Below are 18,582 nucleotides of genomic sequence, written 5' to 3'. Positions count from 1 at the left end.
CATATTAGTCCAATGATAATAATCTCCTTTACATAATGGAAAATGTTAATTCAGGGGGAAATTCACAATACAATCAAATAAAATCTTTATAATTTTTTATTCATACTTACTGGACACCTACTAGATATAAACAATATATTATTACAAAAATAAGACTAGCATAATATGCAAACTTACTAAGTATTGAGATTACTGTGTACCATAATTTAAAATCAAAAGGAATTCTTCGTTGGAACGAGTCTATGAAATTCAGTCCGTACTTGACCTAATGATGATCGATTGAAGATTTAGTGCTTGCAACAATGTATAAAATAAGATAGTCTATAACAAAACATATACACTTAATAATAAAACAAATTAGGGAAACATTAATCATACTCATTATAATAAAAGTAATAATCAATTATTGAGCATGTAAATGCTTAAAATAAAATATGGGTATCACAGTTCAGTGAATAATCAAAGCATAATTTGTTATTTACCTATCCAATTCTTCAAGCAATTCAATATGAACCACATGAAAAATTGTCATCTTCTTTTCGATATGGATAAAAAAATTACTCCTTATAAATTTCATTCAATGGAATTTCTTCAAGTTGTAACACAAAATTTAGATTCAGATTAAATTGAATTTTATCAATTATTTATAAAAGATTCTATTTTTTCTGCTATCAACTATATGGCAACTTCTTCATATATACAAAAACGAAATATTAGGATTTTTTTATCCATCTCCTTAGAAGTAAAAGAGAAAGAGGGAACATCGAAGAATCTAACATAATTTCCTTCAAAAAAATTAATGCAGGCACTACTCCTGATACTCCACTAGTTAAAAAATCACTTTTATTGGAATTCTTTCCAAAAAATTTTATCAAGAATTTCTTCTTAATGATAAATTATTGGTTTTAGGCAGTAAAATGTGTAAGTTGAATATAATTTTGCAGTCTGATAAATCGTTATTTCTATATTTTTTAACAGTAGAGTATTGAAATCTTAGGTAATGTGAAATTATTGAGAATTTTTCATGTATGAATGAATTCACAAAACAATTATTTTGATTTTTAATCTTATTTCAGTAGTCAACACTTCACTGAAAGTATATTTTCTGGAATAGAAATATTGCATATGAAAATGGACCAATAATATGGATAACTATATTTTGTTCCTTACGATTTACTGGTATCCATTCATTTTCAAGCAATTCAAAATTAAAGCGTGTTCATTTATAATTTTGCATAGAAAATTCTTATTTTAACTTCGTTTTTCATTTTTGTAAATACATATCTTATACAAGTTGAGTCTTTATCTTGCTCATATTTTCTGACGAAAGAGTTGCCTGAAATTTAAAGTTAGTGTTAATCGAAAAGCAATAAAATTTTCAATATAATTGAAAATCAATATCGAATTATTTTTTTCTATTTATTCCATTTTTGTATGAATAACATTAATATAGCAGAGAAACTAAATGAATTCAACAATCATCAAATAATTTAAATTTCATTTAGTGATGACTATAATCATATTTTTCAATATTATAAAGAATATAACAGAAATTCTTTAAAAAAGGATAATATGTACGATTTTAATTTGTATCGCTATAAAAATATAAATGCAATTCAAGAAAATAGATATCACGATTTTTTGCATTTGTCAGAAAAAAACAAGAATAAAATGCGTTTGGAAATTTTTAAAATTATGTAAGAAACCGTATTACATTTTTGAAGACAAAAAAATTGCTTCTATTAACACCTGAACAAAATATCAAGATTAAACTTCCGAAACAGCTAGACGTTATAGTCTATCGTATCGAATTTAGAAAGCTGATAAAAAGATTCTAATAACCTCAAAAATCTACTGTTAAAATATATTTACAAGTCGAAAACTCACCCTGTACAGCGAATGCACAAGAACATTCATCATCATTCTGAAGATCAAATTCATACAAAAAAATTCTCTATGCATTTCCACCACATCTAGAAGTCTCTCTACTTCCGTACATTGATATAGATTGTATCACTTACCTAAATAGGAGGGGGAGAGAAAAAATAAAAAAGTGGTCCTAAAGATCGAAATAAATAATTTTTCAAATGAGATATATGTATATAAATAGTTGAAATGTCTATCGAAAAACCACATTCACAACGTCTTTGATGGTGTTGTTCACTTCATTAATATACCGAGTATTTTCAGAGTAATTTCTAGAACCGGCAGATCGGATCTGCCGCGCCTGCGTTTCCAATCTGGTCAGAAGTTCGCGAAATTGAAATTTGGCATGGGCCGGACCGACGTTATCCGCGTAGTCCATACAGGAGCCGTGAAGAAGCCCGATCTTGTCGGAAAGTTGCAACCACGTCGCCGAGGAAACCGAGGTGTTCGATCTGATATTGTTTAGGTTCGATTCTAGCGACTGGGATATCTCCAAGATGGTTTCCTTGCTGGTCTTGTCGGATGGTGGTTCTTTGTCGGGACTCTTGTTCTCCAGATTCTGGGGTTTGGCGGATATTGGCGGTTTTCCGTTGTTGGAATTCGTTGAAATAGGAGTGGCGTATATGGCCGGCCCGCTGGGACGATTCAGGACGGGCTTGATGGTTTTTACCGGAGGCTTGGCCGGTATAGTAGGTTTCTCGTCGTTGTTTCCGGGCGGCCATATCCGCTTTTCGTATTTCTGTTTTTCCGCTTTCATCGATTCGTCCGAAGTGTCCACCGGTGAGTTCTCGTCAATTATTTCGTCGCTTTTATTTTTCACAGACAACTTTGGACTCAACTGCACATTTCCACTCTCGGCTGGTTCCTTCGATTCCCACAATTTTTTCAAACTGCTTATGCTTCCCGTGCTCTTTCTCTTATCTTCTTCGTCTAATTTTTGATTGCCGCTATCCGAACTAGCGGTGCTCTCTCTCTTATTCGATAATACTTCTGTTTCGGTTTCGTTTTCGGTTTTTTCAGCTTGCCCGTCTTTCTTGTCCGTTTCCACTTTTCTCAGTCTTGACTTGAAGTCTATTATAACGGATGAATCGTTAACGGATTCGCTATTTTCTTTGGTATTGGCTTTTTTTGTACAATCGATTTTTTTGAGCTGCGGCACAAAATGGCCATTGTTTTCTGTCGACTTCGATGTTGCCGTTGGAGAGCCATTGTTAGATGCGATCTTCTTACAAGTCTCCCCGTCTTTTTCAGTTCTAACCTCTCTTTTGTCTAAATTGAAAGTTTGCGAGAGCTCGGAGACAAGCTGAGCTACAGGATCGTGACTTATGCTACTCACAGCCAAAACAGGTTCCAAAAGGGGAGACTCGTTAGGGTTTTTTATTTTTTGATCCGCTCTTTCCTTGATTTCCGCCACTAATTTCAATTCCATCTCTTTTAGTATCAGCTTATTTTTGAATACTTTGGAATTTTTATTGTCTTCTATGTTGTCTTTGGCTTCTCCACCATCCAAAGCTGTAACAACAAAACTATCATACTTTCAAATCATGACTGTTGTCCAGTTTAACGACAATTTTTCAGGTACTTACGTGATTTGGAAGGCTAATGAAAAATATTTAGAAAAAATCAAAGGATCTCTTCGTATAATTTTTGAAATTCTAAAATTTTAACCTATGGAAAATCGAACAAAACAGTTGAGTTCATTTCTTCTAGCATAATCTTGTGAATTTTGACAACCGAAAAAGTAGTTCGAATTTTTATTATAAAACAGGAAATAGGAAATTCACAAAATAAATCAACAAAGAAAAATTGTATCTCATGAATTCTTTCAATTGAGGAAGGCGAACAGAACCATGGAGTAGAGGAGGCAACAAGAAACTGATTTTGTTGAAAACTCAATTAAAACTGCAACATCCAGAAGGAGCTGATTAATTTTGATTTTTTGTTGTTGGTAAAACATAGATAGTATAGCAAGGAGTAAATGATTGAGTTTGGAGAAAAAAATTGTGAAGGTTTTTCATGTAAACAATTGTTTTTACTTAAATATTGTAGTCGTTTTTTGCAAGTATTTTGAATTTTAGAACAAACCAGCTGTTCGAGGAGATCCATGGCACACGTGCCTAGAGCACGTGTGTGCGGAATTTATCGCCAGCTAAGTGAATTTGAAAGAGGTCGAATTATGGGTTTACGGGAGACGGGGTTGTTCTTTCGACAAATCGCCAACTGTATGAACATAAATTCAACTACTGTTACGAGATGTTGTCAAGCGTGGTTTGATAATGCCGAAAATCGAAGAAGAGTATGCACTGGGCGTCCAAGGGGCACAAATGAAGTTCAAGATTGACGTCTAAGACTTATGGCCATTAGATACCGATTTGCGATAACTCGATCTTTGGCGGATGAGTGGTTAGGAGAACAAGGCCATCCTGTAACTGTCCGAACGGTTTACCACCGGATAAGGTCTTTTGGAGTACAGCATTATCGATCTAATCTTGTGTTACCTCTGACGGTTGAGCATCGCCGGCATCGATTACAGTGCTGCAGAGAACGTCAACATTGGAATGTGGAATGGCATCAGGTCATCTTTTCTGATGAATCTCGATTCTCCTTGGGTGTACATGATGACCGAAGAAGGGTTAGACGATATCGGGGAGAAAGACGTGAACCTCAGTTTGATATTGAGCGTCATGTACACCGGACAGTAGGCGTTATAGTTTGGGGTGCTATTGCACATGCAAATAACTGTAAACCCTTCGTTTTTTTCTCCAAATTTCAATAATTTACTCCTTGCTATACTGTATATGTTTTACCAAAATAAATTTAGATTTCGAACACCTCCTTCTGGGTGTTGCAGTTCCTCTTTCAGTTAGTTTACTAATATACATTATATTTTATATTGAGCTTTTGTGGCTGGCTTTATTTAAAGGTCTTTGTTATTATTATATCATTGAAGTGTTGATCAATTAGAAAGCCTGGTTGAAGAGTTTATTGAAATTGTTTTTACCACTGAAATGACACTATCCTCTATATTTAAGTGGAGTTTGTTCATCTTTGATCATCTCAAGAGTTATCTATAATATTCTATAATATCTATATATTATCTATTTTTACAATGGATAAAGATATTGAACACAGAATCTCAACTAATGGTTTATGGGCGATAGTCTGAAAATGTTAAATGACATTTACGTTGAACCGATTTTATTGAAAACATGCGCATTCGAGTTCTACAGTACATTCAATAACGGTTAAGAAATAGTGCCATACTTTCGATAGATCGACACATGATTAAAAAATAACTGAAGAAAATTCAATACTAAACTGATAATGAGTAGATGTGAATATGTAGATGCTACTAAATTAAATGTATTTTCATCTACAATTCCAAAAAAACTACGAAAAAAACCAACATTACTCATCACATTCATAATCATTTCATAACTATCCACTTATACAAAAAAGTATCATCATTCAGTAGAAATTCAAATGGCCTTCAAGAATTTCATCAAACGCTAAAAATGAAAGTTGAAGTTCGATACATTCAGTATTGAAAGCAGAGAATTTCCAAAACTTAGAAACAAGGAAGATAGAACAGAAGTCTTTTGTGATTGTTTCCAGTGACAATTTAATTAAAAAAAAAGTCTTAAAAAACAATGTCTTAACTTGTTAACATTCCTAATAATAATAATAGTAAGAAAAAAATACCAACCAACCTTTTTCCGGAAAACTAGGTGGCAAAGATTCCATAGGTGAGTTGAGAGAAGGGAAACTCGGGGCTGCCTCACCCAGGGGACTTCTAACTTCTTGGCTAGGACTGTTAAGACTAGAACGCTGCCCACTATTCTCCCTATCTCTTCTCTTCAAACTTATGCCAAACCTACTACTGCCTGTAGCTTGAGAATTATTGATAAAGGAAGAAGGTTCGGTTTTGTCTATGGTTCTATTGATTTTTTTAGTGGTCAGTGGTGATATGGGAATGATTTTCTTCTTCATTTCAATTGAAGAAGTCATGACAGTAGTTGTGAAATCTACATCTACCGTGCCATCGAATTCTTCAGGAGGAGGTGGTAAATCGGTAGGTGGAGGTGGAAATTCAAGATCGGCTAATGTTGGTTGAATAGATCTTGAAGGACTGCCACCTGAAAAAAAACAACAGAATTGTAAATACACTGCGCAAAAAAATTAACGCACATTATAGAAATCTCAAATTTATTCTACAACTAAAGGTGTTATCAATGATTATTATTTTTATCAGAATTATGCATGCATATGTTATACACTTTCAACGTTTTTCTTCAATACATATGTTTTTTCTCAGCAGGAATAAAAAAAGATGAGATTATCAGATTTTGAATGTATTGGCTCTATTCTGAAATCAGTTGTTCTCGATCAATTCTAGTGATCAATAGATTTTCTTTCGTTTGATTTTCTACACTCGATCGCTATGCAACGCGAAACACGCAATTTGACCCAAGAGGAATGTGCCCAAGCGGTAGTTTTGCGAGAAGAAGGGTGGACATACACAAGAATTGCAGAAAGGTTTATAGTTTCCCATACAAGTGTGTCCAGAATGTTTCAGGGAGACAGGTATGAATGTCCGAAGACCAGGACAAGGTAGACCACGGGTAACAACTGCCATTCAAGAACGTTACTTCAGAGTTTCTTCGTTGAGACAACGGTTTGCAACCGCTCGCCTCCTTCAAAATCAGCTTGAGCAAACTCATGGGGTGCAAATTAGCACTCAGACAATAAGAAATCGCCTCAGAGAATATGATTTAAGGCCTCGTGTCGCGGCAAGAGGCCCAGCTCTTACCCCAGCCCATCGAAGGGCGCGTTTGGATTTTGCGAGAGAGCATATCTATTGGGAAGAGGCTGATTGGGAAAGAGTTCTCTTCACAGATAAGTCTAGATTCTGCCTCTACCATTATGATCGACGTTCCCTTGTATACAGACGTCCACATGAAAGATATGCTGAGTGCAATTTCCTGAATACTACTGGTTTCGAAGGAGGATCGATTAGGGTATGAGGTGGAATATCTTTGACTGCTCGCACAGACCTAGTGGTCGTTGATAATGGAGCTATGAATGCTAATAGGTATATAAGGAACATTCTTGAAGAGCATGTAGTGCCATTTGCCCCATACATTGGTGAAAATTTCATTTTTATGGACGATAATGCCAGACCCCATCGTGCGCGCATCGTTCAGGAGTACCTTGAAGAGGTTGAAGTCTCTCGAATGGAATGGCCAGCAAGAAGTCCAGATCTCAATCCGATTGAGCAGGTTTGGGACAACCTCAATAGAAGGCTGAGAAGTTCAGAAAATCATCCAGCTACTCTTAATGACTTAGGAATCCAACTCAGAGAAATCTGGGAAAGATTAGATCAGAACATTTTACGATCCCTCATTTGGAGTATGAACCGTCGTTGCCGAGCTGTAATTAACGCAAGGGGTGGAAATACCAAGTATTAAATCACTTATCAGCATTCCAGTATTTTGAAAATTGTTCCTTTCTCTTCTTTTACATTCGGTGAAATCCTGAATTTTTCTTCCATTTAATGTGTCTTGTTTCGTTCAAAACCTTCCCGAGAGAACATAAAAAATAAGTTATAAAGTCAATGTAGAGTTAACTTTCATTAAAATAGAGATTTTCAGAATGTGCGTTAATTTTTTTGCGCAGTGTATTTCAGGAAAAATTTTCTAAATAAAACTTACAAAAGAATATTTAAATTTTCGAATACCAAACACAGCATATTACTTTCAGGTTTTCTAAATTTACATCAGATTGTAGATGAGGTTCTGATGAATATAATACATGGGATAGGTTTGTAAAAAGGTTATATTTCAATTAAATAAGTTCTTCAACTTATTTGAAAAAGATTCATTTTTGAAAACCCCCTTTATTAGAAGCAGTATTGTACTTGGGATGGAATACCCTACCTCAAGATGTATTCCCCCTTGGTTACAACTTACAGCAGTTTAAGACATGCACAAACCGATTTCTTCTAAATTCATCTCGGGGCGCTTGAAAGGGCGTTATAAGCTCAGTCTTTTCCCGAGAGATGCGTATAAAAAAAAAAAAAAATTAACGATAAACTGCACAATTTTCATTATGATATGATTGAAATCAATTGCTATAACCTCACTGCACTCACCTCTAAAGTTATTATCCTGCGAGCTCCTGAATGTTCGCAAACTATTCCTCACATCTCCTGTGGTGTTATTTCGGTTCAGGTTCCTATTTCTTGACAATTTTCCAGAAGTTGGAGAACTAGGTGGATGCGGAGCATGAAAAGAAGTGACTCCACTAGATGAGTTGCTTCTTATCATTTGAGGTTGATTTCTTAAGGTAGTTTTAGGTGAAAGACTTTTGGGAGTTGTTTCGTGTTCTGTTGCACAGGTATTCGTTGGATTATTTGTTTGAGATTCTTCATTGTTAGACATGCCGCTTTGTCGTAACGACTCTAAATAAGCGCCTATTCTAGCTCCTTTGGGCAGGGTTCCATATCGACTAATAGCTTTTCTAACATTTTGTACCTCCAGAGCAGCTACATGCACCTGAAATATAACCTATTGATGCAATGTTTCTTATAATCAATATTGTTGTTAGATGTACTTATAAGGGAATACATAGAGCACAAAATATACTAACTGACAAAGAAACTGCAACACCCAGAAGGAGCTATTCAATTTAATTTTTTTTTTGGTAAACCATATAATACAGCAATGGTAATCCGTAAAATGATTGCAATTTGTAGGAAAAAAACGAAGGGTTTACAACTTTTTTTTAATAAATTTCTAAATTTCCAAGCCTTCAACCTATGATGTCCCAAACATGCTCTATTGGCGAAAGATCAGGGGATCTGGGCGTCTATGGCAAAAGATTCACATGGGTCGCTTTGAAAAAGTTTAAACCAACTCTGGCAGCATGAGGTTGGGCATTATCTTGCTGAAATATTGGATTCTCGAGCCGGTTAAGGGAAGGGAGAATATATGGCTCCACTATTTCTTGAAAATCTTATCCGGCGGTGAACCATTCGGACAGTTACAGGATGGTCTTGTTCTCCTAACCACTCATCAGCCAAAGATCGATTTGTCGCAAATCGGTCTCTAATATCCATAAGTCTTAGACGTCGATCTTGAACTTCATTTGTGCCCCTTCGACGTCCGGTGCCTACTCTGCTTCGATTCTGGGCATTATCAAACCACGCGTGACAACATCTCATAATAGTTGTTGGCTTTCTGTTCGTATGGTTAGCGATTTCTCGAAATGACAACCCTGCCTTCCGTAGACCAATAATTCGACCTCTTTCAAATTAATTTGAATAAATTCCGCGTACACGTGCTCTAGGCATTTTAGCAACAACTATACATCGACTTTGGATCTCCTAGAACTGCTGGTTTGTTGTGAAATTTGAAAAACTTACAAAAAACGACTACAATATTCAAGTAACAAAAATTGTTACATGAAAAAATCTCCATTATTTTTTTTTCCAAATTTAAAACATTTACTCCTTGCTTCACTATCTATGTTTTATAAAAAAAAAATTTTAAATTTATACAGCTTCTTCTGGGTGTTGAGTTTCTTTGTCAGTTAGTATAATTTGGTTTTCCATTGTGCATTTATTTTTTGAAAGTTTTTTCGTTTTCTCCAGGAAATCGTTTCAAATAAATGATAACAACAACATGTTGAAAGTATAACATAATTCTATATTGTCATGGCATGTAATCTAGTTAATTATTTATAAAATAACGGTTCAAAGGTTGATTTGAGGTTTTGTAAAGAAAAAATAAACGAATAAGAATATCACTAACTTTACAATCAATACTTTTTTTAATTCTGAGAATTGCTCTTTGTCTGAGTTAGTGATTGATGAGATGACTAGTGAAGTTGACTTACAGGAGGGGTTTCTTTAGACTTCGTCTTTTTTCCAGTTCGTTGTCCTACCGCCCTATTTCCCATCATAGGCGCTCTTTTGAAAGAGCCTGTAATAGCGCCGCCGCCCAAAGTACTGACCATCGATATATCTGGATAGGAATGAGCACCAGAGTCATCGGTATCAGGTGTTTGGTCTTGCAAGTCACTCTCACTATCTCCTTTAGCACTAGCTGTCAGGTTCTGAAGATCTTTGGTTATACCTGCATAAAGGTAAATAATCATCATCCAACAAATGTTTGCAGTGGTATAACAAAGGCAACTTACTATATAAAAATAAAGAAATCAACAAAATATAAAGGTTAATAGGAGACCAAATTTTTTAATATAATTTGAGTCCAATATATGTGAATTAATATATGACGATTTTTCAACATTAGGATCATGCATGTTTCACTGATTTTTCAATATTAATTATTTTAATTCTAGTGTACTTCTTGTTAATGCCTTTCGATAAGTGATGGATGGTGAATTCTTCAAATGAGATGGTTTAAGTTGTATGAATGATTCCTTTAAACAACTGTGTGTAGTATGTTGTATACCAATGTCAGATTAAATGCTTTGATTAAATCGAAAATGTTTTTGTTCTTCAAATAACCATGTAGTTTTGATCAAGTTGATTAGTTTGTAAGAATGAATAAGTGTTTGAGTACTTGAATGTTTTGTTTCAATAATCTAAATTAGGTTATTAATCTAAATTAAGTTATTAATCTCAACATTGGGAATAACCTGATGAGGCTCAAGTGATATTGTAAGTATTATTGAGGAAGGCCGCATACTACAGTCTAAACTATCGGTCGTCTATAGTTTGATCAGATCGGTATACATCTACGCACACTGATCTGTTTACACTGGTCGATACCCAATCAAACGATTTTTATTGATAGTTACTTGTAGGTTGTAGATATATCACCTGAATAAGATTTTATTCATTATTGAATCAATTAGCAGGATATAAATTCTCTTAATTGAAATGTTTTATTGGTCTATTATCTTCGATATCTTGGGTATCCTCATTGAATAATGAAAACTAGTCTGACCATAATCTGGAACTTCCAAAGCTATTTGTAGAATTTATAGAAAAATTTACTTAAAAGTCTTCTTCTTCTTTTTAATTTAAGCCTAGGGCTTGTATATTCCACTTTAGTCCTCGGTGGATGTAGATATCCAGGAGTCTTTACTTAAAAGTGAAGTTCTTTACTTAAAAGTGAGTTCTTTACTTAAAAGTGAATGGAATAATTCTTAAAAATTATGCAACAGAAAATTATGAAATTAAGCATGTTAAGCATTATCTGCAGAAAGTTAGCAGATCAATCAGTTGGAAGAGATTCGAACCGCCTTTTCAACTTTATGATCGACAAAGAATTTTGAAGCTTGATTTGAAGCCTGTAGTCTGCGTACTTCCTTAATCTGGAGCTATAGTTATCAGAATAAAAACCCTTCCAGAAAATGGTTAAGTCGGATGTTAGAAGTTTTCCACATACCAGTTAGTAGTCAATGACATCTCATGCGGAAAACTCGAAACAAAAAAAAATATGATACCTTTATATCTCTTTTTAAATATACCATTTAAATCACAGGTTCCTTCGTCTCCTGTAGCCTCGATCTGTCCTGCATGATCCTCGACGGTGCTGTCGCGGAATGAACTGCAAGAAGATAGCAAGCTGCAAATGAGGCATAGAAAGGCGTCACACTTTGTTCTAGAATGGGTAAACGGGGACTAACACAATCCTACAATTGACTCTACCACTCACATCTATCAACAGTCATACATTCGCGTCTAGTGTGGATTTTTATTTTGCAATACGAAGAGAACATGATTTAAGGCCTCGTGTTGCGGCAAGAGGCCCAGCTCTTACCCCAGCCCATCGAAGGGCGCGTTTGGATTTTGCGAGAGAGCATATCCATTGGGAAGAGGCTGATTGGAAAAGAGTTCTCTTCACAGATGAGTCTAGATTATGCCTCTACCATTGTGATTGACGTTCCCTTGTATACAGACGTCCACATGAAAGATATGCTCAGTGCAATTTCCTGAATACTACTGGTTTCGGGGGAGGATCGATTATGGTATGGGGTGGAATATCTTTGACTGCTCGCCCAGACCTAGTGGTCATTGATAATGGAGCTATGAATGCTGATAGGTATATAAGGAACATTCTTGAAGAGCATGTAGTGCCATTTGCCCCATACATTGGTGAAAATTTCATTTTTATGGACGATAATGCCAGACCCCATCGTGCGCGCATCTTTCAGGAGTACCTTGAAGAGGTTGATTTCTCTCGAATGGAATGGCCAGCAAGAAGTCCAGATCTCAATCCGATGGAGAAGGTTTGGGACAACCTCAATAGAAGGCTGAGAAGTTCAGAAAATCATCCAGCTACTCTTAATGACTTAGGAATCCAACTTAGAGAAATCTGGGAAGAATTAGATCAGAACATTTTAAGATCACTCATTTTGAGTATGAACCGTTGTTGCCGAGCTGTAATTAACGCAAGGGGTGGAAATACCAAGTATCAAATCACTTATCAGCATTCCAGTATTTTGAAAATGGTTTATGTCTCTTCTTTCACATAAGATTCGGTGGAATTCTGAATTTTTCTTCCATTTGATGTGTCTTGTTTCGTTCAAAACCTTCCCGAAAGAACATAAAAAATAAGTTATAAAGTCAATGTAGAGTTAACTTTCATTAAAATTGAGATTTTCAGAATGTGCGTTAATTTTTTTGCGCAGTGTATTTTCGACAATTCTGTTCAATTTTTTTCCCCATCAATGCACACTCTATTTTGAAACAATTTGATTTTTGAACGGCGCCAGACAGATAGCGCGAATTTGAACAATTCTGAAGAGTGCCACCTTACAGAACTCTGGTAACCAAAGCTCAAGTCTGAAATAAAATCGAATCAGTACACACACCAGGGTTTCTATGCATCTTATTGTGACCCATGGTGTGACATTCCATGTGTTCTAACTCACACATGTCACCTAGCTTTCACTCATAACATAATCAATGTCTTTTTGCATATTAAATACATAAATCTCGAACAAACATTTATTTTAAGTTTGAATACCACCGTTTTATGCATTCATACTAGCAATTTCCACATGAATAGAACTCGAAAACCAGAGATTCACATCAACTAATGGATATCCAAGAATGAATGGAATAAGACTTAAAAGTTGATGAATACTATACTCTTACCTTGTTCTTTTTGGAGGGGCCGGTGCAGTTTTCCCTTTCTTATTTGTTGTTCGCCTCATTTGTACTAAATTATTTTTTGAACCACCAGTGAATGTAGATAGTTTTGTTGTCATGGTGTTGTTATCTAGAAAGACAAGGATTTTATCAGATTATTTTACAAATAAAATGAAAATGATGGCAGAATTATTAATATTTTCGTTCAACTGTCACATCCACACATCTGAAACACCAAACTTGACAGGCGAATCAAGAGTCAAGCTTGGATTATCGATATTTGGTAGGTTACTCAGAGTAATAAACATAGAGGGAGCATATGTCATTTTCAGTAAGCATATTTTGTCCCCAACATGAATTATCAAATTTGATATGAAGCGCGCGTAAATGAAAATATATCAGTGATACGATATGTCACTCAATTTGAGAGTTTCTCCACAAAGAACGCACCTCTTATGACCCATAGTGAATCAACGTTTCATATTAACTCAAAATATATTGAAATAAATACCCAAATAAATCAGAAATTCAGAAAACAAACTTCAAACGCGCCAAATGACGTGAAACAACCGATGACACTAAGAGAGCAAAAGTAGCCAAATCTTGGATTTCAGCAGGTAGATACAGAAAATAATAAATATTCTGCTTATTATAAATTCGACAATTAGGAAATATATCGGATTCCAAATATTCAAATTTTGCATATTTAATAAAGGATCACTCAATTAAATATATTTCATTCAATATTATATATAAGGTGTGTGAATGAGTCTTTCCCGTTTTTTTTCAAATTTTGAGCCTTTATTGTGAAAAAATGGTTACAAATGAATTATTGAAAGTATTGGCCATCGCTGGCTACAACTTTTTCCCATCTTTCTGGCAACATACGAATCCCGTTGCGAAAAAATTCGACCGGTTTGGCCTCTATCCAGTCATCCACCCATTTTTTGGCTTCCTCGTAGGAATGGAAGTGCTGGTCAGCCGGGCCATGCGTCATCGATCTGAAGAGATGGTAATCAGACGGAGCAATGTCTGGACTATACGGCGGGTGGGGTAGGACTTCCCATTTGAGCGTTTCTAAGTATGTTTTCACCGGCTGTGCAACATGTGGGCGAGCATTGTCATGTTGCAAAATAACTTTGTCGTGCCTGTCGGAGTATTGTGGCCGTTTTTCTCGCAGTGCGCGGCTCAAACGCATCAATTGTCGTCGATAGACCTCGCCTGTGATCCTTTCATTCGGTTTCAGAAGCTCATAGTAAACCACACCTAGCTGGTCCCACCATATACAGAGCATGAGCTTGGCGCCATGAATTTTTGGCTTGGCCGTCGATGATGATGCATGGCCGGGTAGTCCCCATGATTTTCTTCGCTTCTGATTATCGTAACGGATCCACTTTTCATCGCCAGTCACGATACGATGCAGAAAACCCTTTCTTTTATGTCGCTGAAGCAGCTGTTCGCAAGTGAAAAAACGCCGTTCGACGTCTCACAGCTTCAGTTCGTACGGCACCCAATTTCCTTGCTTTTGGATCATTCCCATGGCTTTCAAACGCTTGGAAATGGTTGTTCGGTCAACTCCCAATGCTTCAGCAAGTTCTTCTTGCGTTTGACACGAATCTTCATCAAGCAAAGTCGCCAATTCTTGATCTTCAAAGATTTGCGGCCGCCCGGAACGCTCCTTGTCTTCCACGTCGAAATCGCCACTTTTGAAGCGTCGAAACCATCCGCGAACACTTGAATCATCGACACAACCTTCTCCATAAGCTTCCTGAAGCAACCGATGCGCCTCGGCAGCAGATTTCTTCAAATTGAACCAATAAAGTGAAACTTCCCGCAAATGACGTCGACTCGGCTCAAATTTCGACATTTTCACGATTTCAAAAATTGATGCGAAAAAATTTCAACTAATATGTTAGTGTGGAATTGTTGACAGATGAATAAGCTTTGATTATGACATATGTAACCATTAAATACAGTATTGGTGGCGCCATCTCTTACAAAAAACGGGAAAGACTTATTCACACACCTGATACATCCATGACGATATAGCAAAATTGTGGATTTGAAAATATATCAAAATCCGACAATGTAATCTAATCATGTTGCGTATACTCCCTCTATCTATGTTTATTATTCTATGGTAGGTTGTCAGTTCCGTAAAAAAATTAAATATGAAAAATTAATTCCATAATTCGGAGATCGAACTGAAGGTAGAAATAAATACTAAAAATAACACAAATGAATAATTTGCAAAAAATAATCATACATCAACGCTTTTTTTTTCACAGTTTACTGTCATGAAGCCTATGTTCATTCTATTGGAATTAAAAAGACATACTTCAAGTATTATACAGGTTATACAATTTCATTTTCAATAAACTCCTCACAGAAGTTGGAGACTAGATAGAAATATTACTTTTCCTCAACATTTCCCAATGCACCACATGATCGATTCTAAAGCAAATTAGTAATAATCAGAAATGATTAAGTGAGTATAGAAATATATGACCAAAAATATACATGATGCTAGAGAAAATGAGAGGTTTCCGAGATATACATATATACTTTGATTGGATTAAACTCACCACTACTTTGATCAATTAATCCTACTAAACTATGAATATTTCCTGTGCTTCCAGAATGGGACTTTTTAAATGATAGGTGGGGGGTTCCAGTAGGCACAGCGATCTCGTTTCCCTGCAGTTGTTTTTCTACCTCTGAAAAAATCTACTGTACCTTATGCATTCCAAATGAAAAATGGTCGAAATGATACAATGATAGCATGAAATAGGCTATTTGACAAATCGTCCCAAATCATTTAGTGTGGTTTATTGAGCACACAAGATCTGGATATTTTTATTTCAAATAAATATTCTCAAAGAATACCTAATATGTTATTTCATACAACATGGAGTCAGAGACGTTCCGAATATTTTAACAATTGAGTGCATTTGTTTTCATTGAAGTTTCAACTGTTCATTACATTCTTACTATAGCAACGTCCAATCAACTCATCTTAAAAGTCGATCCATGAGGATATGAATGAATAGGAAAATATTTTTTAAACTGTCAAATAGCTTATTCTTTGGAATGAAAATTAGCAAAAGGCTATATATCGTAGAGAATTAGTATATGATTGAAATGTATCAACTGTCATATTACGATTTCTCAAAAATGATATGGAAAACATTGCTTGAAGGAGGTTCACAGAAACTCTAATACTATATCAGTTGTTTCAGAACATGAATAAGAACATATAATCACATTTTTCATATTCCTATTTGACTCCTACACTCATGAGGTTTTCTTGAAAGTATCAACCCAACATCTATTTTTTAATCTTCATTTACTCAGTTAGAATTGTTGCATTTTTCTAAGAACATGCAATTCTGACAATGTGGAAGTCTTGCATTAAGAAGGAAACATAAAAATTGCATGGATTAACATATAATCAGAAAAAAACTCTGCCAATAGGAGTGACAGTGCACCAAGGGATGTGTTACCAGAAAATTCAGTAGAAGAAATTATTCTATCGGGATGTAACACTAATATATATTTGAGAAATATTTTGCCATTGGAGATACACAACTATATGTATAAGGAATTGAGTAAATACTTGTGGCTCTAGTGGATTGATCTGAAATACTACTTTTTTGAGTGGTTTCTTAGTAATGAGGACGAGATAGAAATTGAATCAACCTCTCAGAAATGTTCGCGAAGAACATATTTTTGGGAATCCTTTACTTGAGACCTCAACACAGTTAAATTTGACCTTATTTAATTCTTGGAAAGAAATAAAAATATATTACACCAAAATATCAAGATCTGAGAGGGGTTCTAAAGTAATATTAGACTGTATTGTTCTTGTTCATTAACAAATAGGACAGTTAATTCATTTTTCAATTAATTATGTTGTGGATTTATGATTTTGGTGAATAAGCATTTTGATGAAGTAATGAAAAAAGAGAAGACCCAATGCCAATCAGCCTCATGCAGAGTTCAATTAGTTAGAGCTCTCGCTAAAAACCCAATATATCCACTCCCCGTAACTTGGGTTCCCGATGAATATCTGCTACGACTCAAAATCACAATTTATTCTTCTCAAATTAATTTTACATTATCAATATATTCGGAATCAAAATATCGGGAAATAGGACCAAAATAAATGAAACTATGGCTTTATGACAACCGTGGCGACGTTTCGCAGAGTGTCCTCTGCTTCCTCAAAACGCTTTGCAAAACGACCCCAGTTTAAATAATACCAAAGAAGTCTAAGATAACTAACTAGATAATTGGTTATCTTAGACTTCTCTGGTAAGAAATATTGAGGATGTAATGAACATTGTAAATGACACTATGGCTTTATGACAACCGTGGCGATATTTCGCAGAGTGTCCTCTGCTTCCTCAGCCTACAAATTTATTCGAAACATAGTTACAACGTTCATTACATCCTCAATATTTCTTACCAAAAAAGTCTAAGATAACTAACTAGATAATTGGTTATCTTAGACTTCTCTGGTAAGAAATATTGAGGATGTAATGAACATTGTAAATGAAACTATGGCTTTATGACAACCGTGGCGACGTTTCGCAGAGTGTCCTCTGCTTCCTCAGGCCTACAAATTTATTCGAAACATAGTTACAATGTTCATTACATCCTCAATATTTCTTACCAGAGAAGTCTAAGATAACCAATTATCTAGTTAGTTATCTTAGACTTCTTTGGTAAGAAATATTGAGGATGTAATGAAACTATGGCTTTATGACAACCGTGGCGATGTTTCGCAGAGTGTCCTCTCTTCCTCAGGCCTACAAATTTATTCGAAATATAGTTACAATGTTCATTACATCCTCAATATTTCTTACCAGAGAAGTCTAAGATAACCAATTATCTATCTAGTTAGTTATCTTAGACTTCTTTGGTAAGAAATATTGAGGATGTAATGAAACTATGGCTTTATGACAACCGTGGCGATATTTCGCAGAGTGTCCTCGGCTTCCTCAGCCTACAAATTTATTCGAAACATAGTTACAACGTTCATTACATCCTCAATATTTCTTACCAAAAAAGTCTAAGATAACTAACTAGATAATTGGTTATCTTAGATTTCTCTGGTAAGAAATATTGAGGATGTAATGAACATTGTAAATGAAACTATGGCTTTATGACAACCGTGGCGATGTTTCGCAGAGTGTCCTCTGCTTCCTCAGGCCTACAAATTTATTCGAAACATAGTTACAACGTTCATTACATCCTCAATATTTCTTACCAAAAAAGTCTAAGATAACTAACTAGATAATTGGTTATCTTAGACTTCTCTGGTAAGAAATATTGAGGATGTAATGAACATTGTAAATGAAATTATTTCTATTTATTTCTATATTTCTTACCAAAGAAGTCTAAGATAACTAACTAGATAATTGGTTATTTTAGACTTCTCTGGTAAGAAATATTGAGGATGTAATGAACATTGTAACTATGTTTCGAATAAATTTGTAGGCCTGAGGAAGCAGAGGACACTCTGCGAA

General features: G+C 35.2%; 1 protein-coding gene across 8 annotated transcripts in view; it reads right to left on the bottom strand.

Moving 5' to 3' along the window:
• Positions 1–78: 78 nt before the first annotated feature.
• The window catches only part of LOC123673763 (tyrosine-protein kinase Abl), an 87,990-nt gene continuing 69,486 nt past the window's right edge, over positions 79–18,582 (bottom strand). The window contains exons 7-14 of one of the 8 annotated variants that reach the window (XR_006746542.1): positions 15,637–15,768; positions 13,058–13,181; positions 11,401–11,522; positions 9,823–10,061; positions 8,078–8,480; positions 5,637–6,062; positions 1,888–3,438; positions 79–1,336 (exon numbers count right to left, since the gene is read on the bottom strand). Coding sequence is in view for 7 of the 8 variants with exons in the window: in XM_045608428.1 (XP_045464384.1) it covers positions 2,120–3,438; positions 5,637–6,062; positions 8,078–8,480; positions 9,823–10,061; positions 11,401–11,522; positions 13,058–13,181; positions 15,637–15,768 (2,765 nt within the window). In the remaining variant the exon portion in view is untranslated. Of the gene's footprint in view, positions 3,439–5,636; positions 6,063–8,077; positions 8,481–9,822; positions 10,062–11,400; positions 11,523–13,057; positions 13,182–15,636; positions 15,769–18,582 lie in introns of all 8 variants that reach the window. The other 7 variants (XM_045608432.1, XM_045608430.1, XM_045608431.1 and 4 more) reach the window with 7 other exon arrangements.

Source organism: Harmonia axyridis, chromosome 2 (genome assembly GCF_914767665.1).
Source record: "Harmonia axyridis chromosome 2, icHarAxyr1.1, whole genome shotgun sequence".
NCBI lineage: Eukaryota > Metazoa > Arthropoda > Insecta > Coleoptera > Coccinellidae > Harmonia > Harmonia axyridis.
Note: the sequence above shows the minus strand (reverse complement) of the source record. Positions and strands in the feature narration are given on the sequence as shown.